This window comes from Dipodomys ordii, unplaced genomic scaffold, assembly GCF_000151885.1.
Source record: "Dipodomys ordii isolate 6190 unplaced genomic scaffold, Dord_2.0 Scaffold63, whole genome shotgun sequence".
Taxonomy (NCBI): Eukaryota; Metazoa; Chordata; class Mammalia; order Rodentia; family Heteromyidae; genus Dipodomys; species Dipodomys ordii.
In genome coordinates, this window is record NW_012267279.1 from 8,709,230 (window position 1) to 8,737,061 (window position 27,832).

At 41.9% G+C, this 27,832-nt stretch overlaps 1 protein-coding gene across 1 annotated transcript in view; it reads left to right on the top strand.

Annotated features, from left to right (window-relative positions):
• Positions 1-3,551: 3,551 nt before the first annotated feature.
• Positions 3,552-27,832, top strand: part of Anxa4 (annexin A4) — a 42,640-nt gene continuing 18,359 nt past the window's right edge. Inside the window, exons 1-5 of the mRNA XM_013022551.1 lie at positions 3,552-3,651; positions 11,578-11,623; positions 18,148-18,235; positions 24,007-24,101; positions 27,596-27,709. Coding sequence (XP_012878005.1) covers positions 11,615-11,623; positions 18,148-18,235; positions 24,007-24,101; positions 27,596-27,709 — 306 coding nt within the window. The 5' untranslated portion in view covers positions 3,552-3,651; positions 11,578-11,614. The remainder of the gene's footprint in view (positions 3,652-11,577; positions 11,624-18,147; positions 18,236-24,006; positions 24,102-27,595; positions 27,710-27,832) is intronic.

A 27,832-nucleotide genomic window follows, 5' to 3' on the forward strand; every position in this document is an offset into this window, starting at 1 on the left:
AAAATGAGAATGTGCTGCAGACAGCAAGTCCCAGTGAAGAAGACTTGGAAGCTGGCCTATAATCCTGGCTACTCAGGAGGCTGAGATCTGAGAATCCCAGTTCAAAGCCAGCCTGATCAGGAAAGTCTGTAAGACTCCTGACTCCAATCAACCAGCAGAAAACTGGGAGTGGCCCTGTGGCTCAAGTGTTAGAGCGCTAGTCTTATGCTGAAGAGCTCAGAGGAAGCACCCAGGCCCAGAGTTCAAGCCCCATGAAAAGAAGGCTTATAGTCTCTCTCTCTCTCTCTCTCTCTCTCTCTCCCTCTCTCCCTTCCTCCTTCCCTATCTCTCCTTCCCTCCCTCCTCCTCTTCTCTTCCTCCTCTCAACTTTTCTCCCTCTCTTCTCTCTTTCTCCCTCTCTCCTCTCTTTCTCCCTCTCTCTTCTTTCTTTCTCCTTTCTGTATGTGTGTATGTGTATGAGAGAGAGAGAGAGAGAGAGAGAGAGAGAGAGAGAGCGCACTAGTACTTGAATTTAGGGCCTGGGTGCTGTCCTCTGGCTTTTTTGCTACAAGCTAGCACTCCAAGCCAGCTCCCTTTCCACTTCAAGCTGGTTAATTGGAGATAAGAGTCTGCCCAGACTGGCTTCTGACAGTAGTTCTCAAATGTCAGCCTCTCCAGTAGCTAGGATTATAGGTGTGAGCCACAGGCCCCTGGCTAGGGTTGCCTGTCTTCAGGGGGAGTCAATGTTAGGAATCTGGATGGAGGCCGCCAAGTTAGATAGGGGTCTCAAGAGCAGCATCCATTTCCAGGTGAATGTCCAGTTGGCACATGCTAAGAAGAGGAAGTTCTAGTCCTCAGGGATAGCTACATGCACCTTCACTCAGCTAATATATTTATTTGTTTTAGAAATTAGGTTATTGTTTATATGAAAATACTCATGCCTCAAATATTTTTGTAGACAGGTCTTGTGAAGCCAAACTCTTGGCAACCGTAAAATCAGGTCAAAAATGGATAAAATCATCTTCACGGTAGAGACATATTTGGCTTCTTGACCTCAGAATCTATACATGTGTGTGTATTTGTGTGCATGTATGCATGCATACACTGGTACGGGGGCTTGAACTCAGGGCCTTGTTCTCTTGCTTAGCTTTTTTTCACTAAAGGTGAGTACTCTACCACTTGAGCCAGAGGTACTTGACAGGACCCATACTTTCTTTAGGACAGTGTTTTGATAAATTTTGATAAATATCTCAAAGGAAGTCTGTGTGCTGGGTTTAAGGGAAGCATGCCTTGCTGATGGACACAATTTTTCTTTACATCAGTAATTTTTCTTTATCAGCAAGCTTGCTCAGCCCAACAGCCATATTTTGTCATTGAGATGAGTTGGCAGAACTGTGTTTTGATGGTTGTTTGCTGATATTACTAGTCTAATGCTCAAAGGAAAATCTACTCTAGCTGCTTTCCAAATTCTAGGTAAAAGAGGAAAAGGGCCTACATTGCTTGTTCACTACAGACATGGCCTACTAAATAATACTTGAAATTAGAAGTCCTCGTAGCACTTATGTGCAATCTGACCTGAAGACATAAGCAGCCTTTGACCGGACCCCCTGGCTTGACTCTCGGAAGTTGTGCCCTGACAGTGATACAGTAGAAGGGCATCTTTGGGGTCATGTACGATAGCTCTGTTAGATATCTTGCTTAGAAAACAGAAGATGTTGTCTCAACATACTTATTTTTTCTTTTGTACAACATCTTGATTTATTTCTGTAAGTTTACATAATCTTACTTGAAATAGGTTGAGTTTATTTCAACGTATGGAATAGGCTTCATGTTTATTTCCCACATTTCAATTGTTTTAAAACTGTCTTAAACTGTCTTTAGAACTAGTTCAGACCCAATTCTTTTTGTAGAATTATGGTATTGTTAAGAAGTTGCTGTTTCTCTACCTACATATAATATAAGCCTTAAGCTTTTGTAGACATCACTAAAAATGGGGAAGGGAAGTCAACTTTAGTCTTTGTCCTTCCATCTTGAAGAGTTATGATGCATTTAGAATAATTTTCATATCCCTGAGATGTGAGCCTGTTTGCTTTTCACAGATGTAAAAGCCAAGGAGAGTTACTTATTATTATGTCAAAACCCCAACACAAAACCTGAGTCATTGCACATGATCATGTTGTCCATTTTATAAAATTATAGGAATGTCTTCAGAGAGGAAAAAAAAAAAAAACAAAGAAGGAAGCTGAGATAGCAAAATATTCCCAGCAGTGGATCTGCAAGAGTATAACATTGCAGGGCAGGTGGAAAATGTATGAGGTTCTTATAGCCTAAGTGAAGCTTCTAGAAGTAGGGCCTTTCATTTCCTGGGGACTGACCATTTTGTGCTGTTAAGAAGAGGCCTATAGGGACTCAGTATTGAGGAATGCAGTTCTTGCCGCACTCTGTCTCTGGAGAATGGATCAGGGCCTCCCTCAGCTTCTCAATTCCACACAAAACCCCAGATTCCCGAGATCCACTCATAAAAAGCACTTCATGATGTTTCACAAAAAAAGAGAGAGTCTCACAGTGTGACACTTTGAGCAAAGATTTGTTTTAGTATAACAAGGTTAAATTAGAGATAAATAGAAAAAAGAGAAAAACATTCCCTGCTCCCCCATGCAGGAAATGAGAGTTGAAAGAATGGCAGCTGCTAAGAATGAATGCCTGTGGTCATGTTGTCTAGCAGCCCCCAACCCTGATTCTGGATGGCTAAGATTGGCGTGTTTATTATTATCAATTATGTCTCTAGGCCTACCCTAAACATAGGGTCAACAAATATCTCACTTTGAAGCCTGGGCAGGAAGGGCTAAGAGATTCTTATCTCTAATCACCAAAACTCTGGAAGTAGAGCTGTGGCTCAAGTGGTAGAGCACTAACCGTGAGCAAAAGAGCTCAGGGACAGCACCCAGGCCCCGAGTTCAAGACCCAGGACTGGCACTAGTAGTCATCATAGTAATAGCAGCAGCAGTAGCCGCAGTAACGGCAGCAGCAGTAGTAGTAGTGGTGATAATAGTAGTATATTTTCCCTGTCTCATCATTCTATCCTACCTCAGCTCCTTTTCCTCCTGCCAAGAACCATTTCCTTCTTTCTAGGAAGCAGACACGGCTAGAAGACTGTTAGGTGGTCCAGCTTGGCTTGTATTATCTGATAATCCATGAAAGAATCAAGGACTACCAGTTTTTGCATTTGTTTCTATAGTCTAACTAGAAATGCATTTTGTACTAGTAAAACTTAAACAGCACATCTATTTCTACATATAAAGACTTAAGCTACGTGCTGACCACATTTCAAAATAGATTGTCTGACTAAAGAAACCCAGAGTTCAAATATGGAACCTTTTTCCCCATTAGTAAAATATTTCTAGCTTTTTGAGTAATGATCTCAGTATTTTCCGAAAGCTTTGCTCAAGGCATCTTTCTGCTTCTTGAGTAACAAGGTGTGGGCATGTTCACAGTAAAGGCTGCTTTTTTTGAGAGAGACTTCCTCCTTCCCTGCCTCCTCACTTGTCACTGATTGCAAAGCTACGTGAAAGCAAAGTAAGAGCCCTGGCTCCTAAAAGCTGTGTCTGCCAGAATTGTTAGCCAATCAGCAGTAGCTCCATTCAACTACCAGAAATATATGTGAGGAAGGAGGTGAGCATATATTGATCACTCATGTGTTGTAGAACAGGACCTCAAGATAGTGCCAAGGCTGAAGTCCCATGGAAGTGGCAAAAAGTTCTGTTTGGGGCTTTTTTGTGTTTCTCCTATGGAAGCCAGAGTTGGAGAGTTAGGGTTAGGAGTGAGAGGTATATATAGTCTCAATCACAGATGTATGCCTAGTAGTCAGGGGTGGCCTGAGGGAGGCTAGCTGTTCATTGTCTGAGGATTGACCTAATGGGGGCTTGTTACAATAAGTTATTGATGGCTGGCAGATTGTTCTCCTGTCTGTTCTTTCCTGGCTTTCAAGATGGCTGTAAACTAACTGTAGGAGAAAATGGCTCAGGATGAAGATATAAAATGGAGGCTGAGCTGTCAAGCTTTTGTTTTTCTGGTTTTAATTAATTCATGAGACTAAATGAGTAGTCAGAGGTTTGGTTTTGTTGTTCTTTTGCAAAAGGCAGTGGTTTTAATATCAAATTTTATTTTGGTTATGTTATCAAGTTTTGTATCCCTATTAGTTTCAGTTTTGTTTTTTAGCAAAAGCAGTGCTTATCCTAATCGATATTTGTTATTTTTCATAATTATTTGAGCATTTCTAACCTATGTCATCCCTTGATTCTGAGCCTTTTCTTAATCTCTTGTTAATTTGTCACTGAATTTACTTTGCCCTAGTAATGTGTGTCTTCAGCAGGGGAATATCCTGACTAACAGAAAGCCAGCCCCATGTGGCTTTCATAATGGCAGCAGCATCTGAGGTGTTCCATGTAGCATTTGTATGGGGAGAGGGACTTACGGGAGCTTATATACAACTCACTTGGCTCATGTTTCCTCAGGAATATCCTCTGTTCCCACATCACAGATATCTATCTATGGTTTTCCTAGAGACTTGTGAGTCTTCCAGCAACCTAAGCAAGTTCTATCTACTCTGTAGCGTTCAAACCCCAAAACATTGCCCCTAAATGTGTCACTCAGTCTTTTTTATTTAAAACTCCCCAGGAAGCTGGCAATATCAATGTACAAAATGAAACAATTTCTTCCAACTTCTTGATTTTTTCCTTCCTCCCAAACATATTTTTTCTGGTTACCAGTGTTCTTAGCAATATTTTCTGGAGTTTTGGCATAATTTTTTTCCCTTGTGGGTGGCTCTGAGGTGAGTGGCCAAAGCCTCAGAATTACTGACTTTCTCCTCTTATTTTGTAGTACTAAGTTGAACTCAAGGTCTCACACTTGCTTGACTTTTATTTGCTAGGCTGGCACTCTACCATTTGAGCCACATCTCCAGTTTGCTAGTTATCTTGGAGATGGAGTCTAGCAAACTTTTCTAACTGGGCTGGCTTCAAACCTGGATCCTCCAGATCTCAGTCTCCTAAGTAGCTAGAATTACAGGCATAAGCCACTGGCTCCCAACTCCATGATCTTTTTTAGTTTAATTTAGGCAATTGTGGGTAACAGTAAGCTTTTCTCATTAGTTTGCTTTTCCTCATGCATTCGGTGAAGCAGTCTTCTGGGAGTTTCATTAACTCTAAGTTACATTGGTAGCTTTCAACTTCAGCAAGTGATATTCTGAATGAAGTTATGTTGTGTACAGGGAAATGAATGGATTTGGGGGAAAAATCATATTGAATGAAGTAAACCATGCCCAGAAAGACAAAGGGCATGTGTTTTCTTTCATATGTGTATCATAGGCCCAAAATATAACCTCCCAGGCCAACACATACACAAGGGCATGTGCGTGTATACATGTTCACCCTGACTAAATTACATATAGTGCATGCAAGTGTGAAACTTCATGGTATAAACCTTTTGAACAATTAAGAGAGGTTTAATAAAGTGAATATCAAGAGGCTGAAACATGTTTTGAATGGGCATGGTGTAATTGGAAGGGTGGTGTTGAATGGAAAAGGGAACAGTGGGTGAATACAGTCATAACACTCAGTGTGCATATGTGAAGAAGGAAGTGAGAGACAATGTGACTGGTGGACGGAGGAATAAGAAGAAGGGGGAGGGAGCATGATAGAAAGGGTAACTCTGCTTAAGATGCATGTGCACATAAATGGACATATTAAATTGTAACTCCCTTGAACAACATTTGTAGATTAAAAAAATAGTATGCCGTTTTATAAAAGGGAATATAACATGGAAAGACCAGTTATCTGATAACCATTCCTGATACCTCTCTTGTTCTAACACTGAGGGGTGACTATAATCCTAACACTGTACATCTGGCATTATGTGGGGGCGGCAAAGTGGCATGTCTTTCTTTACCCATCATAAAGTTCACCGCCAGCACTCTTATTAACAAAAGAGACACATTATCAAAAGGAAAGCTTAATAAAGTAATTTAATCAGAGTTATAGGTGACACAAGCATCTCTATAAATAAATTCTTTTTTAATGCCTAAGTTTTATAAAAACTAAACAATTGTATATAACATGATTGAACAAAAGAAGATGTCAGAGTCATCTGAGGGAAGAAAGCTAGCTAGATCTGTCCAGAGACATTTTGGACTCTGGATGTCATTCCTTTCACCTGAGTATGGAGCAGGGCCACTTGAATGAGTGACTTATGCTCTACTGTAAGACAAGGTAGGTCAGAGAATTCCTTTATGGCTATCTCCTATACTGAAACTCGGGGAAAGGTTAGAGTATTATTACCTGGCATTATGGCTTACTGTGCAAAGAGGGACTATAACCTCCCTTTAGAGAAGATGATTTCTAGTTTCAGTGACTGATTGGGGGGCAGTAAATGTAGGAGACAAGAGACAGGAGGTAGGAGAAGGTTGGAGGAGAGAGCTTCCATTCTCCTTTAGTTCAAGGTACTTAGCATGTCTAAGTGCCATACGTTGGGGTATTGTGATCTTAGCTTCAGCCAACAGATGTGTATTGATGAAATTCCCACACCAAGTAATTGTCCAATTCTCAGTGGACACCAAGTAGGTAACCTATTCTAACACAGTCTACTTGGAATTACTGTCATATCTCACAGGTTTAGGTTCAGTCCCACAAGACTGTCCTACTTAAGATGTCAATCCCGGGCTGGGAAGGTGGCTCAATGGTAGAGCGCTTGCCTTGCATGCCTGAGGCCCTGAGTTCAATTCCTCAGCACCACATAAGCAAAAAGAAAAAGAAGCCAGAAGTGGTGTTGTGGCTCAAGAAGTAGAGCGCTAGCCTTGAGCTGAAGAGCTGAGGGACAGCGCCCAGGCCCAGAGCTCAGGCCCCATGACCAGAACCACCCCCCCAAAAAAAAAGATGTAAATCCCAAGGCCATGTAGTATGTCTGACAGGCTATAAACTGAGGAGCCTTGTTATGTAATTGTTTGCTATGATGGCTCCCAGAACTCAGGAAAACAGTTTACTTACTTATGGGTTTATCATTAAGAGCTGTAAGTGAGGAATAGGCAGATGGACGAAGTGCATAGGACAAGGTTTGTGGCAGGGGACATGGAACTCCTATGCTCTTCTCCTATCCATCTTTTTGGGGGTTTATGGATGCTTTATTATGATTGATTAAATCATTGGCCATTGGTGATTACATCAATCTCCAGCTCTTTTCTCCTCCCTGAGGTGAGAAAGTAAAAGTTTCAATCCTCTAATCACATATTTGGTTACCCTTGCAATGAGTCTCCCAGTCTGTAGTCACCTTGGGGCTTTCCAAAGGTCATTATGAACACAAACACAGGTGTGGTTGAGGGGCTTGCTGTGAGTAACACAGATATACCTTTCCTCCTTAATGGGCGAAGGAAATTAGCAATTCCAGAAATTATAGATATTCTGTGCCAGCAGGACGAAAACCAAATACCATTTCTTATTATAAGTCACAGCAGCACATAGACCTACTGTATCCTTACCTTCTGACACTCTTGTCCTTGTTTGGGAAACTTTCATTCTTGTCTTTATCACTGGAGGCTTATTTGTACCTCAGGATTCTTGTACCCACTGTTCCCTCCCTAAAAGAGTTCTCCTTCAGAACCAAGGAGTGACAAGCCCTCCTATGCATTCAGAACTTCACTGAGCCCAATGTCATCTCCTCAGAGATACTTTCTAGATCACCTCTTGTCCAAACTCACCCTGTCCAGGCCAGCCTTTTCCTAGTATCCTGATGACAGCATCCTCCAGGTTAGAGGCTAACAAAATTGTCCTGAAAAGTAAATATGTTCATCTTTGTTGACACTATGGTTTCTGTCACAGTTATTCATTTCTGCTCTTGTAAGCATAAAAGCAGCCCCAGAAAATACATAAATAAACGGAGGTAGCTATGCACTAATAGGTCTCTATTTATGGTAACTGTTAAGAGATAAAATTTCAATAAATCTCCTTTTGCAGATCTTAATTGGCTTTATGATTCTAGAACCAGGTGCAGCCTAGATTTAAAAAAGAATAGAATATCTGGCCCTACAACAGATTTTATTTATAACTAGAAAAAAGAAAGAGAGTGACAGACAGACATTAAACAGGAAGTGAGGTACAAGAGATAGCCTGGGGCTGGGAAGGTGGCTCAACGGTAGAGTGCTTGCCTTGCATGCCTGAGGCCCTAGGTTCGATTCCTCAGCACCACATAAGCAAAAAGAAAAAAGCTGGAAGTGGTGCTGTGGCTCAAGTGGTAGAGCGCTATCCTTGAGCTGAAGAGCTGAAGGACAGCGCCCAGGCCCAGAGTTCAGGCCCCACGACCAGACCCAAAAAAAAAAATCAAAAAAAAAAAAAAAAGAGATAGCCTCATAGGTTATAGCTTTTATCTGTCTATTTGAAGGTGACTTGAACAGTTGACTGCTTCTGATTGACTGAAGTGTAGCTACTTGTTAAAGGAGTAGGTTGTAGTCTATTTGCCTATCAGGTTAGGTTATAGTATTGTGTATGGAAAAACCTTTAAGCCAGACTTAAAATGTACAGAGGCATCTTAACAGCACTGAGCTTTAAATTTTATATCATCCCTATATATCATGATATATCCTTCTTTTGGCTTTTCTGTCAACTATTTTAAACAATGAAGATTGGTCTTAGCATGTAGAATACAAGACAGAATTTGACCCATGAGCTAATGTAATCTGCTGACCCCTACTGTGTAGCATTATCCTGTTATACATTCTGCTTACTAGTATCTGAAATGGTCTTATATATACACTGGTTTATCTTTTGACCCTCTCCTGGTTGACTATAAGCTCTTGAAGGCAGGTTCTTTGTCTTATATACTGTGTTTTTTCTATCAACTAGGGTAGTACCTGGAATATATACTTGTGTCATGGATATTTGGTAATTGAATGAATATGTTTATATAGTCAATGAATCACAACATCCAATAATGTCCTCAAGATTATATTCCATGTGCCATACCCTATACCTGTTCCCCTCTCCCTGACTTTTTCTGTAGTCATTCTTCAAGCCTTCCTGACCCCTGGATTTTCTTGCAAGCCTTCCTGACCCTTTGACATCCATTCTAGTCTCTGTCACTCCTGTCTATCCTATACTTTAGTACCGTTTGAAAGCATTTCTGTTTTCATATAATTTCTCTGCAAATAACAAGCTTACCACTATTTTCCCATTACAATATAAGGCTACACTCCTCACTTGGGAAAACAAGGCCCTTCCTTACCAGTCACTTCCTCCTACTTTCCAGCCTGATCTTTGGGCCTACCTCTGACTATGCTCACATAAGTACCTCAGAACCTATCAGGCTTATCTCCTAAGAAGGGGCTGAACCCCTGGGTAATTTGAGATCAGTTCACATGAATGGTGAAAACCACGAATAGAGTTAGGCATGAGAAAATCTAGAAGATGAGAAGTGAGCACAACCAAAACAAAACTCAAATGATTAAAAAAGTGAGCTAAAAATGACTAAGCTATCATTGGAAAGTGATCCTCAGCCTGGTTATCTAGCCTTGGTGTTGTTCAAACTACTGGGCAGACAAATGCTTCCAAAATCTTGCTAAAATGAGGATTCTAATAGTAGGTCTGGGAGAGAAGGTGAGGGTCTGCTTTCATCATTATTATTGGTGGTGGTGGTGGTGGTTTGTTTGTATTTGTTTTTGAGGCAGAGCCTTGCTATATAGCCTGGGCTAGCCTCAGACTCCCAATCCTTTTCCTCAGCCTTCTCTGCACGGTAGGATTCCAGCCATAAACCACTATCCCTGGCCTAATTCTGCATTTTTAACAAACTCCTGAGGCACTCAAACTTCTGGTTCTAGGATTTGAGTGTCAAGGATCTAACTAAAGGTTAGCAATGATGTTGTATCCATGTGACTTAGATATGGAAAAGGAGGCAGATTGCGTACTCCTCAGGGACTTGCCCAGTATGTTGTAAGAACCCTAACAAAGGACCTAATCTACACTCCAAATGTTTCTTTTTCTTATGCACTGAAAAATTCTTTTGGTGAGGAGGAAGTGCTGGAAACTGAGGACAAAACTGAATGCATAAGGCTGCAATAAAAGACAGAATAATCCTGAGATGGCAGCAGTCAAAGTAGCCATTGTGAAATGAACAGATTCTAATGTTGGTTAGACTGCTGGTCTGTCCTCTCCCTCTCTCCCTCTCTCCCTCTCTCTTTAGTGGGACACGTCTCCATATGGACACTTCATCAGAGCATACAGTTTAGTATGTATGTCCAGCTTCAATCCAGTAAGAAAGCTGAAACCAATTTGAGGCTCTAGACTCTACATGTCAGGTCTGATCACTCACTCCAATATACCTAATAAAGAAATATAGTAAAGGGCAAAGAAGGGCAATGTCATGTGACACAGGCAGCTACAGGAAGATGTCAGCTCATCTTCAGCCATCTTCTGGATATAGATGTGAGCTTTAGGTTAAAATAAACCAAGAAGTGGAGAGAGAGTGGGTTATACATAATGATCAAGCATCTCTGGTCACAGGTGTGTTGTGGTACATGATTTTTTTTTCTCATGATGGTCCTGGAACTTGAACTCATGGCCTAGATGTTGTCCCTGAGCCTTTTTGCTCAAGGATAGTGCTCTACCACTTGAGCCACAGCTCCACTTCCAGCTTTTCTGGTGCTTGTCTCATGAATTTTCCTGCCTGGGCTGGCTTTGAACTATGATCCTCAGTTCTCAGCCTCCTGAGTAGCTAGGACTGAAGGTATGAACCACCAGACTGGCTTTAGTCCTTGTTTTTTTTTCTTTTTTGTGGGGGGGGGTCTGGTGGTGGGGCCTGGGCGCTGTCCCTCAGCTCTTCAGCTCAAGGCCGGGCACTCTACCACTTGAGCCACAGCGCCACTTCCAGCTTTTTGTTTCTGCTTATGTGGTGCCGAAGAATTGAACCCAGGGCCTCATGCATGCAAGGCAAGCACTCTGCCACTAAGTCACCTTTCCAGCCCTAGTCCTTGTTTTCTTAAGAAGGGCCTGGAAAATATCTCTGTCTTTGTCTGTGAGGATAAACAAGTCATCATTGCCTGACAGGTAGTCTGTCTTGTAGTTCTCTGTTTTTCTTTTCTTGGAGCAATATTTTCCGTGCCTGCTTCTAAACATGTTATCAATAAGTCCTGTGCTTCCCAGATCTCATGACAAAGTAACTGTAGAAAGAATAATTTAGAGCAAAGACAGACACAAAATGGAGGCAGGGATGCCAAGCTTTCCTCCTGCTTTAGATGAATTCATGGGTCCAGGTGACAAGTCAGTGCTTTTCAGCAACGTAGTTTAAGGACCTGGTGAACCAACAGGAGTTGTTTCTATAGTGTGTGTCTCCAAACAGAAGAGCAACTAGGAAAGTATTTTGTTGGCATAATAAACCTGACCATTCTAACAGTTTCTCTTTAATGATTAGCCTGACCCCTGACTCTATGCCTAATACATAACTACCTTTACATGAAGATATGTGTCATTTCCGTTTGGCTTAACGATGTGCAAATAACAGAGTAATGATTTTAATATCACTTCCTTCATCACAGTAATTTCCCCTTTGCTTTTTCCACAGAGAAGCTCCTGTCAGGTGACTGGCTCTGATCTTCACCATGGCCATGGTAAGTTGTGGAGTGCCTCGCCCCTCTATCTGGTGCCAGCCACCGTCAGGTACAGAATGTGAACTCTGGGACTGTTTTAAACAAAGCATTGTTTGCTCAGCGGAGGGGAGGGGAGAGGACATGAAAAGAGAGTTTCTTTTTTCCTTTTTTTTTTTTGGAAGATCATTTAGTTATTCATCATTTCAGAGATGATGAATAACTTGACCCTGGAAATTAACTCAAAGACAGGATCCAGTTCACATCCTGATAATATAGAAACAAGTTACAGTTTTCTCATGTTCATTTTACAACTCTTAGGCAAATAAAAAGCATGCCCTACTATTATCAACCAAAGTTGATAGCCCCATCATTTCAGGTGCATTGAGGGGTGATTCCTAGCAACAGGTGTTCCCCATTGATCTCCTGTTTTCAACTGTGACCAGATCCGGCAGAGCTTGGTTATCTGATCTTTTAGCCAGGCATGGAATCAGATCCCTTTGAGAGTTCTGTTCAGTTCAGCACTGGAGGAAGCTGAACCTTTTGGCTATGAACACGGCTCCGCTAAGGCGAGCCATCTGCTGCCCTCCTACCTAAAGAAGGTTCCTGATAAATGGGTCGTTCCAATCCTGGCTCCAACTGGAAAAAAATAATAGGAGTAGAATCGTAACACCTGGAAAGGAATTGGAGCCTCTGCCAGCTCTAGATGACTTCCTTTAAAAAGATGGATAAGAAAACTATCCTGAACACATAAGAATATATGCTTTTTTAAAAAATGGAGCTGGGTGCCAGTGGCTCACACCTGTAATCCTAGCTACACAGGAGGCTGAGATCTGAGGATCACAGTTCAAAGCCAGACAGAGCAGGAAAGTCTGTGAGACTCTTATCTCTAATTCATCACCAGAAAACAGGAAGTGGTACTGTGGCTCAAGTGGTGCTAGCCTTGAGCTGAAGAGTTAAGGGACAGCGCCCAGGCCCAGAGTTCAAGCCCTACAACCAACCACACACACAAAAAAAATGGTACTAGAGATTGAATATAGGGCCTCAACATTACTAGGCAGATGTTCTACCTAACAACGTGACTACTATTTGAGCCACCCACAGCCCTTTTTTGGTTCAGTTATTTTGCAGATAGAATCTCACAGTTATGCTCAGGCTGACCTGGACTGTGATCCTTTTATCTATGCTTCCTGAGTAGCTGGGATTGAAGATGCATACCATACACCCAGCTATTGATTTAGATGAAGTCTCAACTTTTTTTTCAGGCTGATTTCTACCTCCCTAGTAGCTGGGATTACAGACATGAACCAACATGCCAGCAAGAATATACTCAAACTTTTTTTTCTTTTGGTCATGGGGCTTGAACTCAGGCCCTCAACACTGTCCCTGAGCTTTTTTGCTTATGGTTAGCGCTCTACCACTTTTAGCCACAACTGCACTTCTAATTTTTAGATGGTTAGTTGGTGATAAGAGTCTCATGGACTTTCCTTCCTTGGTTGGCTTTGAACCATGATCTCAGCCTCCTGAGTAGCTAGGATTAGAGGAGTGAGCCACCATGCTCAGCTTCATTTTTTTTTATTCTAGAATTTTTTTTTCATGATCCCTGACAAAGGCTTATTCATGTTCACTTCAAACCTTAATGATTTGATCATCCATTTCTTGTTGCTTGATTCTCTCTAGGCTGAAAAATATTTACCCAGAAATATTCTTGGTGCTACTAGGGATCCGTACTAGTTTTGAGAGCTTAAAGTTAATAGAATAAGGGCTGGAGGGGTGGCTCAGTTGTAGAGTGCCTGCCTTGCATTCTTGAGGCCCTGGGTTCGATTCCTGAGCATCACATAAGCAAAAAAAAAATGGAAGTGGTCCTGTGGCTCTAGTAGTAGAGCGCTAGCCTTGAGCTGAAGAGCTGAGGGAGAGTGTGCAGGTCCAGGGTTCAGGGCCCACGACTAGCAAAAAAAAATAATAATAATAATAGAATACTATTCTTCCCTTTCAACAAGCATATAGCTTTCCTGCAGCAAAGACAGGAGCAACATAATCTTGCAGTGAGTTGTAAAGAATCACCTTAGTTGCCCTCATCTTTCCCCCAGACCCTGCTCGTTCATCCTAACTCATTTTACTGGGCAGATAGAGGACATGTTTAGAAGAAAAAAAATCACATAATTCAATCACAACACTGAAACACATACGTATTTCCCATTTTATATTAGACTAAGTGGTTCTTTTATTATTTTTATATCTTTTTATTGTCAAGGTGATATACAGAGGGGTTACACTTACATAAGTAAGGTAATAAGTACATTTCTTGTCAACCTTGTTACCCCTTCCCTCAATTTTCTCCTACTTTCCCTTCCCCCTCACCACCCCAAGACTAAGTGATTTTTTTTCACTATAATTTTTTTTATTATCTTTAAGTGGTTTTACAAAGAAGTTCCCAATCTACAAAACAGTATATGAATACAAGGTGTCTGACAACATTGTCACCCATTTCTCTTAACCCATCCCTTCTCTCACATTTTTTCTTTAATTGAGATTAGGTGATTACATAAATTTCACATATTTCACAGTATTGTGGAATAGTGATACTTAGAGTCACAAACACATTTAAAGTGATTTTTAAAAACATAAATGTTTTGTGTTTTGCTCTATTCCCCACCCGTATAGGACAATGCTTAGAATAAAATTATAAGTGGAATAGGATATAAAGATTACATCTCCAAGGCCAGGCATGGGGATCCTGGACTGGTGATCCTAGCTATTCAGGAGGCAGAGATTGGAAGAATGGAGGTTCAAACCCAGTCAAAAGAAAAGAAGTTAGTATCTCAACCAATAAACTGGATGTGGTGCTGTGTGTCTTATCACCAACCTTATGCAGGGGATGTAAATAGAAGGATCATGATCTGAGGCCAGCCTGGACCAAAAAAGAAGGAAGGAAGGAAGGGAGAAAGGAAGGAAGGAGACTCTATCTGAAAAGTAAAACAAAAAGAACTGAGGGTATAGCTCAAGTGGCAAAGTGCCTTCCTAGCAAACATATGACCTTGAGTTCAAAATCCCAGTACTGCAAAGAAAGGAAGGAAGAAAGAAAAGAAAGCTATGTATTCCCTGTAATATCTCATCTTTATACTAACATCTTTACGCTATATTTTATAGCATTAAAACTATGTACTCCAGTGCCATACTAAAATTACTTACTCTTTTGCTGGCACCAGTAGCTCACGCCTGTAATCCTAGCTACTCAGGAGGCTGAGATCTGAGGATCGAGGTTCAAAGCCAAGCCCAGGTAGGAAAGTCCAAGAGACTCTTATCTCCAATAAACCACTAGAAAACCACAAGTGGCACTGTAGAGCTCTAGCCTTGAGCTGAAGAGCACAAGGACAGCACCCAAGCCCAGAGTTCAAGCCCCATGACCTACAAATAAATAAATAAATAAATACTTACTTACTTACTCTAAACTATAAAGATTTTAATCTTCTTCTTTTTGGTTTGTTTTATTTTTAAAAATTCTCTACAAGGCCACATCTTTTTGTGTGTTTATCAAGGTCCAGGCTGGCCTTGAACTTGTGGTCTTCTCCAGGGCTGATCATATGTTTAAAAGCTAGTCTATTTAAGTATATCTAAAATGTTTTCAGAGACGTTTGAGTTATATAGAGTGAAATGAACAATCTTTGAGGTTACTGGCAGAATAGAAGGATTGCATTATTGCATTTATTATGGAGATGTTGTTGAAGTCATATTTAAATGATGATAGTGACCGTGATAACCATCTAGTTGAAGTTTTCATTTTAGTATTTACTTTTTCCTCAGTTTTCTGCTAAATGCTTTTCTATATTACCCTGTTTCTTTACTTTTTTACTTTTTTTATTTTTGGGGTCCGGTCGTGGGGCCTGAACTCTGGGCCTGGGCGTTGTCCCTCAGCTCTTCAGCTCAAGGCTAGCACTGTACCACGAGCCACATCGCCACTTCCAGCTTTTTCTGCTTATGTACTGCTGAGGAATCAAACCCAGGGCCTCATGCATGCCAGGCAAGCACTGTACCACTGAGCCACCTTCCCAACCCACCCTGTTTATTACAACAATTCTGTTAATTGATGTAAGAATTCCCAATATACAGATTCAAAAAATGAACTTCTGTCTCTCCTACTTCAGCTTCTACCCAGGACGCTTCTCACTGCAGTTCTGTTCTCAGCCTCTAGATGGCAGAGTATCTCAGGCTTCCTTCCACCTCCAGGTCGGGTCCACAGTCATCCCTGATAGGCTCTCTATCTACTGGACCTACAATGTCCAGGAGACTCAGGCATGTCCTAGGTCCTCTATTCTTCTCATTCTTTGTTTTCTCTCTGGATCGTCTCATTGAATGCTATCCAAAGGCCAGTGCATCCTAAATGTATTGCTTTAGATTTGACCTCTAGAATCTCCTATAGCCAATTGTCCTTCTGACAACTCCACATGGATGTTGAATGGACATCTCAAAGTTAATATTTTGAAAATAGAATGTCTAAATCCCAACCTTCACTGCTACCCCAAATCTAGTAGTCTTCCCTTTTTTCCCCATCTGGATAAAATACCGCTTGGCACTCCTTTGCTCAGATGTAGAGTGGTACTGGTTACTCACCTCCCACACCAGCCTACCAGCAAGTTCTGTTGCCTATGCTCAGAAATGGCTGCCAAGTTTGACTGATTCTGTCTTAGCTATTTCACCCTAGTCTAGCATCACTTCCCATCTATAGTCTTGGCTAAGACCCTCAACTGTTCTCAACTGTTCTCTGTGTCTCCTCGCAGCAGGAGTGAGCATTTTCAAATGCAAATCAGATCGCACACACTATCTCCTTGCTGAACCTGTCTTGGCTACCTTCTGCACTTAGAATCAAAGCAAATTCCTTACCCAGCTTGGAAGGGTTACCTAACCCTCCCCCACCCAACCCCCAGCCTATGTTTCTGATTTTCTTCTCTTTTCTCTTGAACTTTTTTTTTGGCTGGTGGTAGGGGAGAGCTGGATGTATTTTATCTCATAGAAACTAAGTTTCTGCAAAAGTAAACAATGTTATGAGGACACCTTTTTGTATCAGTAATTATTAACTCACAGTCAATTTTGTTTCTTCTTTATCTTCCTATCAGTATTGTTTCAGAGCAGATTTCAAATATCTGATCATTTCCTCTGTAAATTATATATAACCATCACACTGCGACAGTTAGGAAAATGAGTCATCCATATTAGGAAAGATCAAGTGGACAAAACTAGAGAAAGAAGGCAGAGACCTCAGCAGACCAGAGCAGGTTTTAATCATGGCGGCAGAGGGACTTCATGTAACAAGGAGCACAGTTAGAGATGAAACTCTTCTTTTCCTTGACCTGTCCTGCTGGGGGTTTATTTGCCTGAAACTGTCCAGTTTTAGGGTTTACAGTGTAAAAGTTTAAGCTTCATGATTGATATCTTTGCCTTTTTGGGGGGGAGGGGAGGGGTCTGGTCGTGGGGCCTGGGCGCTGTCCCTCAGCTCTTCAGCTCAAGGTGAGCACTGTACCACTTGAGCCACAGCGCCACCTCTGGCCTTTCCTGCCTATGTGGTGCTGAGGAATTGAACCCAGGACCTCATGCATGGGAGGCAAGCACTCTACCACTGAGCCACCTTCCCAGCCCCATCTTTGTCTTTAAATATGCCGTTTTTAAATCTCTTAAACCATAGTCTCTCTCTCTCTCTCTCTCTCTCTTTCTCTCTCTCCTTCTGAATGGACAAAATTACTTCATAGTCAATGGTGTAACAAATCTTAACAACTCCCTCCTTTCTAACTTGAGCCACACTGACTCACTAGCTCTTCCTTACAATCAAGTTCCAGCTTCAGGGCCTTTGAAGTTTTGAAGTAGATGGTGTGCTTCTCTCTCTGTCTCTCTGCCTCTCTGTCTCTCTGTCTCTGTCTCTTTGTCTCTCTGTCTCTGTCTCTTTGTCTCTCTGTCTCTCTCTCTGTCTCTCTCTCTCTCTCTCCCTCTTTCTCCCTCTCTCCCTCTTTCTCTCTTTGGTTGGTCATGGGGATTGAACTCTGGGCCTGGGTGGTATCCCTCAGCTCTTCAGCTCAAAGCACATGCCGTACCTCTTGAGCCACAGCACCACTTCTGGTTTTCTGGTGGTTAGTTGGAGATAAGAATTTCATGGACTTTCCTGCCCAGGCTGGCTTTGAACCATGATCCTCAGATCTCAGCCTCCTGAGTAGCTAGAATTACAGAGGTGAGCCACCAGCCCCCGCCAATTAGTTCTCTCTTATCTGTTATTTTTCTGTTCAGTTAGTTCTTGCCTAAATGTTACTTCTTGGAGCAGGTTCCTGTCTGCTTCATGGTACTTCTTCCCACCAGGCAAATTACAGAATCTTTATTTACTTGTTTACCGTGCGCCTCCTCCTCAACTGGAGCATCAGCTCCATGGGGACAAGAGCCTCATTCCTGTGGCCATTCCTGTATCAGCAGCACCAATGTAGAGTCAGGGCTCTGGTAGGTATCTAGCATATTTGTTGAATGAGGTGCTGGCTGTCAATCAGTCACATTGTTCTCCATGTTCTCAGGCAACCAAAGGAGGTACCATCAAGGCCGCTTCAGGATTCAGTGCCACCGAGGATGCCCAGGCCCTGAGGAAGGCCATGAAAGGACTTGGTAAGTGAAGTATCCCAACTTCCCTAGGCCGGTGGGACTCGAACCCACAACCAGCGAAAGGAATCACCAACACTCAGGCAATAAGGCTAGGAACCTTTATTAGCCTCAGAGTCTGACCTTCACTATACTAAGACAGTGAAGATCAGCCCCGAGCTCTCTTGCGGCAGGGTTTGAGAGGGGCAGGCAGGTGGTTCACAGGTGGTGGGGTCGGTGATAGCAAGCAGGCCTAGCAGCTAGTGATCACAAATAACAGTTACAAGTTCAGTAAACAAAGCAGTAAGTCACCCTAGCAAAAGTTACGTTTCCAGACTTCCCCTTTGTGACACTCCTGAGAAGGATTTAGCTGACCTTTATCAAAATACATTCCAAACTTCTGACTTATCATCTCCAAAATCAAACTACCCTCCAGGTTTCCTGACTCTACACTTTTTTTTTTGGTCGGTCATGGGGCTTGAACTCTGGGCCTGGGCACTGTTCCTCAGCTCTTCAGCTCAAGGCGAGCGCTCTACCGCTTGAGCCACAGCACCACTTCCAGTTTTCGAGTGGTTTATTGGAGATAAGAGTCTCATGGACTTTCCTGCCCAGGCTGGCTTTGAACTGTGTTCCTCAGATCTCAGCCTCCGGAGTAGCTAGGATTACAGGTGTGAGCCACCGGCACCGGGCTTCTGACTCTGAGTTTCACTGTTATTTACTACACTTAACCTGTCTAACGCTTTAATTTTCTCTGAGTCCCTACTTCTGAGAAGTTTCTTTTTTTATGATTTTTTTAATTGTGAAAATACTGTACAGAGGAGTTACAATTACATGGGCAAGGTAATGAGTACATTTCTTACCAAGCATTGTTGCCGCCTCCTTTGTTTCCCCTTCCCATCCCTTCCCATCTCCCGAGAAGTTTCTTTAATAATTAACCTGGAGTTTCTCTCTAGTGAGAGGTCTGCTTTTAATGCTTGTTTCATTCTTACAGTGTGTTGGCAGTTCAAAGGGGAAATGATGGATAACATGAATTGGGGTACTCTTGGGGGCTTCTCTCCCAAGGGAGGAGGGCTCAAGGGAGAGGGTAAGTTCCTTGAAGCAAGAGGGAGTGTGGCTGGATAGCAGGAAGGACTTTCTGCAGGTGCAGAGTAGCTTGGATGTCCTACTTCTGGTGTGTGTGGGGTCACCTCAGTAAGTATCCTGTGGGAGGTGAATATTGTCCTGCATTGTACCTAACAGACACCCAGGAAGGTGCTTTGTGAACAAGTTGACTTTTCCAGACACATCAGGGAAAGGAAGTGTTGCTAAAGTGGTAGAGTGCTTACCTAGCATGTAAGAGGTAGTAAGTTCAATCCCCAGATCTGGAAAATAAAAGTACTGCAAGAGTTTAATCAGCTTTATGTTACTATAACAACATGCCTGAGATACTCAGCTTAAAAGGAAGGAAGGTTATTTGGGGCTGATAATTAGGGAGATTTCAGTCCAGGGTTGGTTGGTCCTGTGGAAAGGCAGACATCATGGTAGGAGTGCAGGGTGAAAGAAGTTGTTCCTCTTTGCAGCCAAAGATGAAGAAAAGAAAAAGAGGGCGTCAGGATCCCTTTAGTCAATAGACCCTGAAGGGCACCATCTTCCCCTTCCCCCAGGTCTTAGCTTCCTCTCAATGGGCTTTACCTCTTTTTTTTTTTTTTGGGTCCAGTTGTGGAGCCTGAACTCTGGGCCTGGGTGCTGTCCCTGAGCTCTTCAGCTCAAGGCTAGCGCTCTACCACTTGAGCCACAGCGCCACTTCCAGCTTTTTTTTTCTTTTTGCTTATGTGGTGCTGAGGAATCGAACCCAGGGCCTCAGGCATGCAAGGCAAGCGCTCTACCACTGAGCCACCTTCCCAGCCCCTGGGCTTTACCTCTTAAAAGGTTCCGTCGCTTTCTATTAGCACACAAAGCTGGTGACGAAGCCTTTATTTATCACATGGTCCTCTGGAGGACATTTCAGATTTGAGTTATAACAGAGGGCACGCATTGATTCTGTAATTTAATGCTGGACTGAAAATTTAATGTACTTATTACACATTTCCCCAATTGCTTAAGTGTGCTTTAAATTATATTATGAATCTCTGCACAAATCTTTTTTTTTTTTTTTTTGGTCGGTCATGGGGCTTGAACTCTGGGCCTGGGCGCAGTCCCTGAGCTCTTCAGCTCAAGGTGACTGTCTACCACTTGAGCCACGGTGCCACTTCCAGTTTTCTGGTGGTTAATTGGAAATAAGAGTCTCATGGACTTTCCTGCCTAGGCTGGCTTTGAACTGTGGTCCTCAGATCTTAGCCTCCTGAGTAGCTAGGATTATAGGTGTGAGCCACCGGCACCTGGCTTCTGCACAAATCTTCGGATGGTTTGTTTTGTTTGTTTTTGTTGGTCATGAAGCTTGAACTCTGGGCCTGGGCTCTGTCCCTGAGCTCTTCAGCTCAAGGTGAGTTGCTCTACCACTTGAGCCACAGCACCACTTCCGGTTTTCTGGTGGTTAATTGGAGATAAGAGTCTCAGGGACTTTCTTTCCTGGGCTGGCTTTGAACTTCAATCCTTAGATTTCCACCTCCTGTGAATGCTATTTTTCAATTACGCTGATACATGTGTAGTTATATAAGGTTTTCAAAGCACATCCACAGACATTATCTCACTGGATAGAGGGAGCATCCCTATGAGTGAGTAAAAGCAGTGATTACTATAGTTTTTGCCCCATTTAACAAAGTTCCAAAGAAGTCACATAACTCTTGCAAACTCTTGCAAACTGAGCCATGGCTCACACTTGGCAATGCCTGGTCTCCAGCTCAGGCCTGCCAACTTGGAATCCACCTCCTTCTTTTTAAGTTCCTCTGCTTGGGGCTACAGCAATGGCCTCAGCTGCTGCAGCAGAACCAACCTGCAGAGTAAGACATTTCATGTACAAGGTTAATGGTGTATTTCAGGGCCCTACCCTTCAATTATGTTCTTAAAGATAGGCACACTGTTAGGGTACGCTGCAGGCTACCCTGGCCTAGTCCCTGCTTCTAAAACTTTGCCTGGGTGAACTTTTTGGACAAAGAAATGTTCCCTGGTTCTTATCTGCTATTTAGGATCTCTTGAAGATTTGGGTAAAAACTTTTGGCCACTATCCCTTACTTTGCAATTCCTCTATCCAGAAAGACTTTATTTTACTCAGATTCAATAATAATACTGATATTAATAAGAGTAACAATAGTAGTAGATGTACTGTGTACATGTACAGTAGTAGCTGTACTGTGTGAGGCATAAAGACAGTCTTTGAGAGAATTACTTGTTTTAAACCTTGAGAGCAACTCACTTTACTTATGAGAACCTGGAGGGCTGGGAAGGTGGCTCAGTGGTAGAGCGCTTGCCTTGCGTGCCTGAGACCCTGAGTTCGATTCCTCAGCACCACATAAGCAAAAAGAAAAAAGCCAGAAGTGGCACTGTGGCTCAAGTGGTAGAGCACTAGTCTTGAGCTGAAGAGCTGAGGGATAGCGCCCAGGCCCAGAGTTCAGGCCCCACGACCGGACCCCCCCAAAAAATGTGATAAGATTTATGAGAACCTGGAGTATAAGGAGCTTAGCTATATTGGTATATAGCAAGAACACTATGATTATGGACCCCATAGCATTCAGAATTCTCAAATCAAAAAGCAGGAAAATGCCAGGCACTGGTGGCTCACACCTGTAATCCTAGATGCTCAGGAGGCCAAGATCTAAGAATGAAGCCACCTTGAGCAGACAAATCCAAAAGACTCTTATCTCCAGTTAACCAGCAAAAGGCTGGAAGTGGAGCTATAGTTCAAGTGGTAGAGCATCAGCCTTGTGCAAAAATGCTAAGTAAGGACATTTTGACACAACCAATCATTTTTCAGTGGCTGATCTGGGTGGGCCAATAGAGAATGTAAAATAAATAAATAAATAAAAATAATACATTACTTTCTAAAACCTAGTCTTGGTGGTCAAATAATCCATAGATGTTAGCATTACAGTTAAGGCCTACACAGAAATAGCTGAGATCGATCGGTTCATTAAATGATAATGCTAGCAGGATCATCAATAAGATCCCTTTGGGATTCAAGGAGAGGAGCTTACATTTCATTCAGGAGCATCAGGCAAAGCTTCTTAGAGGATGGATAATTTGATATGGACCTTGAGAGATGAGTTACAATAGGCAGAATGTGTCTCAGGTAAAAGGAATATGAGCTGAGACCTAATCACAGTAAATGCACAGAATGATGACCTTCAGTGACAGAAAGGTGACCTTCAGTGAGAAATGCTTGTAAAGCAGGAGTAGGTTAATTGGGAGCTTTCTGAGATGTTGGTCCCAAGGATGCTGCAGAGAAAGCTACTCATGGAGCCACAGATATGAAGTGATGGCCCAAAGGTACTGTTAGGAAACCACAAGTGCCAAAATCATAATGGTAAATCTAGGAAAACATCTAAGCCAATAGAATGGTAATGGTAGAATAGAGTACAGTCCAGGGGGTAAAATACAGTAATTTGGCTAGGTACAGGTGGCTCACAGTGGTAATTCTAGCTACTCAATAGACTGAGATCTGAGGATCAAGGTTCAAAGCTAGCCCAAGCAGGAAAGGTCATGAGACGCTTATCTCCAATTAATCACCAAAAAGCTGGATGTGGAGCTGTGGCTCAAGCAGTAGAGCACTAGACATAAGAGAAAAAAAGTTCAGAGACAGTAAGCAGGCCTGAGTTCAAGCCCCAGGACCAGCATACAAACACACACACACACACACACACACACACACACACAGAGTGCAGTAACTCAAGAACTATGCCCAAGAATTAGGCTATGTGCAATCTTTTTGCATGGATATTTACAGTATAGAACAGGAGCTCATAAAGAGCCTCTCATGTCAGGCTACAATCCTATAGTATACCCAACAGGCCATTGGATTTTTTTTTGCAGACAAGGGACTTGATGTTGTTTTTTTTTTGTTGTTGTTGTTTGGAAAAGGAACATAGCAAGAGCTCTGGGGTGACTGATTGAAAGGTAAGGATTGTAGTTAACAGACTAGTAGTTGTCAAAGAAGAAACCCTGAGATCCTAAACTGGTCTATACAAGTGTAAGGAGTTAAAAAGAGAGTAGACATGCAAAACAGGTTGCAGAGCAAGATTTTGCATGATTTAGAGAGAATTTGAATATGGAGGAAGAAGGACATAAAAGATATCAAAGCTATTTCCAGGGATTCAAATTTGGCCAACTAAAGGAAAGGTAGAATCTTTTACATAAACAGGAGGTAAGCAAAGGTGAGCCTTGTGCTCAGCTGAGAGCACTAAAAAATAAAGGGTCGGTGGTATCTATTGTCTTACTAATTTTCTTGTTGCAGTTGTTGGTATGGGGCTTGAACTCAGGGCCTGAATGCTGTTCCTGAGCATGATTATTCACATTTACAGATAGGAGATTAATGCCAGTTTCCACTAACATAGATGGACTTGTTCCCTTTTTTTCTTTTCCTTTTTCTCCCTTCCTCCCTTCCCTTAGCCTCTTTATCCTCCTCTTCCTCTTTCTTCTTCTTCTCCTATTCCTACTCCTTGAGATTGGATCTCTCTCACTTTATAGCCCAAATTGGCCTTGAACTCAAACTCTCCCTGCTTCAGCCCCCAAGTGCTGAGATTACAAATGTGTACCACCGTGCCCAACTTCCAGGACCTTTTTTCTTAGCAGACTCTCAGCCTTTGTCTGGGTAAACAGTGTTCACAGGGGAAACTTTCTTATTCCTCTCTCCAACCCCAGTCCTTCATTGTCTTTCTCATCCCCAGGCACCGATGAGGACGCCATTATCAGAGTCCTGGCCTACCGCAACACTGCCCAGCGCCAGGAAATCAGGACAGCCTACAAGACCACTATTGGCAGGGTAGGTGTAGTCCCTTCTGTTCTGGTGTGCGACCAGGGACTGGTCAGGCCACATGGAAATAGGGCCTCTCCCTGAGCTACATGCCTGAAGTAGCCTTGATTTTTAAAAGCCAAATCATTTGTCTTATTCACAAACATTTCTAGACATAATTGTTTACCAAAACCTAGAAAAGAGGGAGTCAAGGGAGGGAGGGGATGAGGAGAGGAAGGTAGGAAGGGAGATCTCACCAGGTATAAGGGACCCGTTGAATAGGAACAACTGTGTTAACAAGTCATTGAATATTTCAAAGTAGCTACTAAAGAGGATTATGAATGTTCTCAACATAAAGAAATGATAAATGTATCAGGTAATAAATCTGATCCTTACATATGATATACATGTTTTGAGTTGTCATATGCCACCCACACCTATATACAACTATTATCTGTGAATTAAAAGCAAAAATACTTTTAGAACTTTGGAAGGTATGAATCAATGGTAAAAAGCACCTGCCTTGCAAGCATGAGACTGTGAGATTAAATGCCATTACTGCCAAAGAACTTTAAAATTTTCTTTAATGTTTTAAAGAATTCCTTTTGAAGACACACTTAAAGAAAAAACAAGCATACAAGAATAGTTTACACACAAGTTTTTCCTAGTAGATATATTCAGAAGTAATTTTTAGGAGCTGTTGATTCACAGGCTCAAAGCCAAGTTTGGTCCTTTCTCCCCCAGGCCCTAGCAGGCTCTAGTTACTATGTGTGCTAAACCTCTGTTCTTTTCAAAAACAGGCAAGACTGGCCCTGAAGATGAACACTCCCCAAACTGACTAACATATCTAAATAAGCTCTCCTAGGATTTAATGCCCAAACGATTCCATATAAACTCATTTGTAGGGGATATTTCTTTCTTTGATGAGCATCAATTGAGGGACACACCTTGTATTTGTTATTCAGAATGGTAACCAAATAAATACCTGAGAAAACAACTTTAAGGGAAGGAAATATTTCTTTTTGACTCATCATTTCAGAGGTTTTGGTAACTCATGGCAGATTGGACAGGGCACAGCAGAGTAGCTCACATGGCGGTGAGGAAGCAAAGATAGAGAGAATGTGCTAGCAGTCTTTCTTTTTTCCCCTTTTATTCTATCCTGGCCCCTGGCCTCTGAGGTGATAGCACCACATTCAGAGAGGTATGTCACCCTAATTCATCTTCTCTGGGTGATATTTAGCCTCAGAACTAAAGTAACTTGACGGTAATTTGTTAAGATAATCAACATTAATAAATAAACATGATCATAGCATTAATAAAAATAAGCATTAATTTATCATTAAAGTCCATCCATTAATTCACTGAATATGTATGAATAAGATATTAAAATATGCACAGTAGGGTAACATAAAATGTGGTGAAATCAGGTTTGTAAGAAAGACAGATCTGGATTGAATAACAACTGAGGTCCTTATTGTCAGATGATCTTAAGATTCTTAAACTCCCAGACCTGGCCTAAGAGGAAATAATGAACATATATGTTTAGAATTTGGCTCTTTATCCAAATAATTACACTTCTTTTTAAGAAGTGAACCTTAAGAAATAAGCATGAATGATCACAAAGATATAATTCAATACCTTATGTAAACAACTACAAAAATAGACACATAGACAGGATAAAAATTTTATTCTATAGGCAGAAATCCTTACAAATGTTAAGTGTTTAAAATGTCATAGATGGGGCTGGGAAGGTAGCTCAGCGGTAGAGTCCATGCCTTGCAAGCATGAGGCCCTGGGTTCGATTCCTCAGCACCACATAAACAGAAAAAGCCGGAAGTGGTGCTGTGGCTCCAGTGGTAGAGCGCTACCCTTGGGCTGAAGAGCTGAGGGACAGCGCCCAGACCCAGAGTTCAGGACCCATGACCGACAAAAAAAAAAGAAGAAAAAAAATAAAAATAAAATGTCATAGATGAATATTGACTTAAAATACATTCAGGCTATATTATTATTATTATTATTATTTTTGTCGGTCATGGGGCTTGAACTCTGAGCCTGGGCGCTGTCCCTCAGCTCTTCAGCTCAAGGCGAGCGCTCTACCACCTGAGCTACAGCGCCACTTCCGGTTTTCTGGTGGTTTATTGGAGATAGGAGTCTCATGGTCTCTCCTGCCCGGGCTGGCTTTGAACTGCAATTCTCAGATCTCAGCCTCCTGAGTAGCTAGGATTACAGGCGTGAGCCACCAGCACCTGGCTTCTTTATACTCTTAAACTGAGATCTTTTTAGTTTCTGAGGATGATAACAATTGATATTTAGTAATAGTAAAAATCAAAATGAGGAAATTTTAATATACGTAGTTAACTTATAGTTAAAAATTAAAAGTTGCTGAGCGCCAGTGGCTCAAGCCTATAATCCTAGCTCCTCAGGACTCTGAGATCTGAGGATTATGGTTCAAAGCCAGGTGGAGCAGAAATGTCTTCAAGACTCTTATCCCCAATTAACTATTATAAAGCCAGAAGTGGAGCTGTGGCTCAAATGGTAGAACACCAGCCTTGAGCACCATAGCTCAGGTACAGCGACAAATAATAATGATGATGATCATAACAATAAAATATTATTTCTATGAAAAATAGCTATATACTCAAAGTAATTTTTACATGTTTCTTTTGAATCAGGATCTCACTATGTAGTTGTGCATTCTTTTTTTTTTTAGAATCACTTGTATTTTATTTCATGTGATTAGGTAGATTATTAAGCATGGTAAATTTGGATTTTTCTGTATTAAATGTTCTTTTTTGAAGTACTAATCAGCAATCCTTTATGTAGAGTGTTTGTGCTACATGTCTGTTAATTCTTCAGGAAGAGTCGCTGTAGTTGTGCATTCTTGTGTGTATGCCAGTACTAGGGCTTGTTCAACACCAGTGCTTTACCACTTGAGCCACAGCACTACTTCCAGTTTTTGTGGTAGTTAATAAGAGATAAGAGCCTTATGAGTTTCAGCTGTGGTGCTCACAGTTCAGCCTCCTGAGTAACTAGGTTTACAGGCAGGAACTACTGGCACCCAGCTGACCTTGACCCTCCTGCCTCAACCTCCCAAATACTGGGATTATAGATGTACACCACTATGCCTGAATCTCCAAAATAATACTTAAAGAGAAGGCAAACATGTTATATTTGCAAATCTCTTTAGTTAATATCCTGCTGGATTCTCAAACTGCTTCTGCATTCAGTTTGTTGTAATATGTGGTGTGGTTGAGGTATATAAGAAAATCTGGTCTTATAAGATTACAGTTAGAAGTGAGGAGCATTTTAATAGCCCTTTGACATAAACACAGTTATGTAGATATGTCAAGAATCCTTGAGAAAACCCCATGTTCACTTGCAAGAGAAAGATAATGAAAAGAAAGCTTTGACCTTGCCTGACCCCTAGCGGCCCTTTAAGACCTCAGACATCTCAGACCACATTTGGCCAGTGGCTCCTTTAAGCCACTGCAGCACTTAAGCCAAGCTGTTTTCTTCTGTTGCAGGATCTGATGGATGACTTGAAATCGGAACTGAGTGGCAACTTTGAGCAGGTGATCATAGGCATGATGACGCCCACCCTGCTCTATGACGTGCAGGAGCTGAGAAGAGCCATGAAGGTCGGTGCTCCTCCCTTTATGCTCTTGGTACAAGGTGAGGGTGGTCTCCAGAAACTTTATAAAGCCCTCCTGAGAGCAGAAGGATAAAGTCTGTGAGTCAGATTTCCCTTCATTAGGACAACT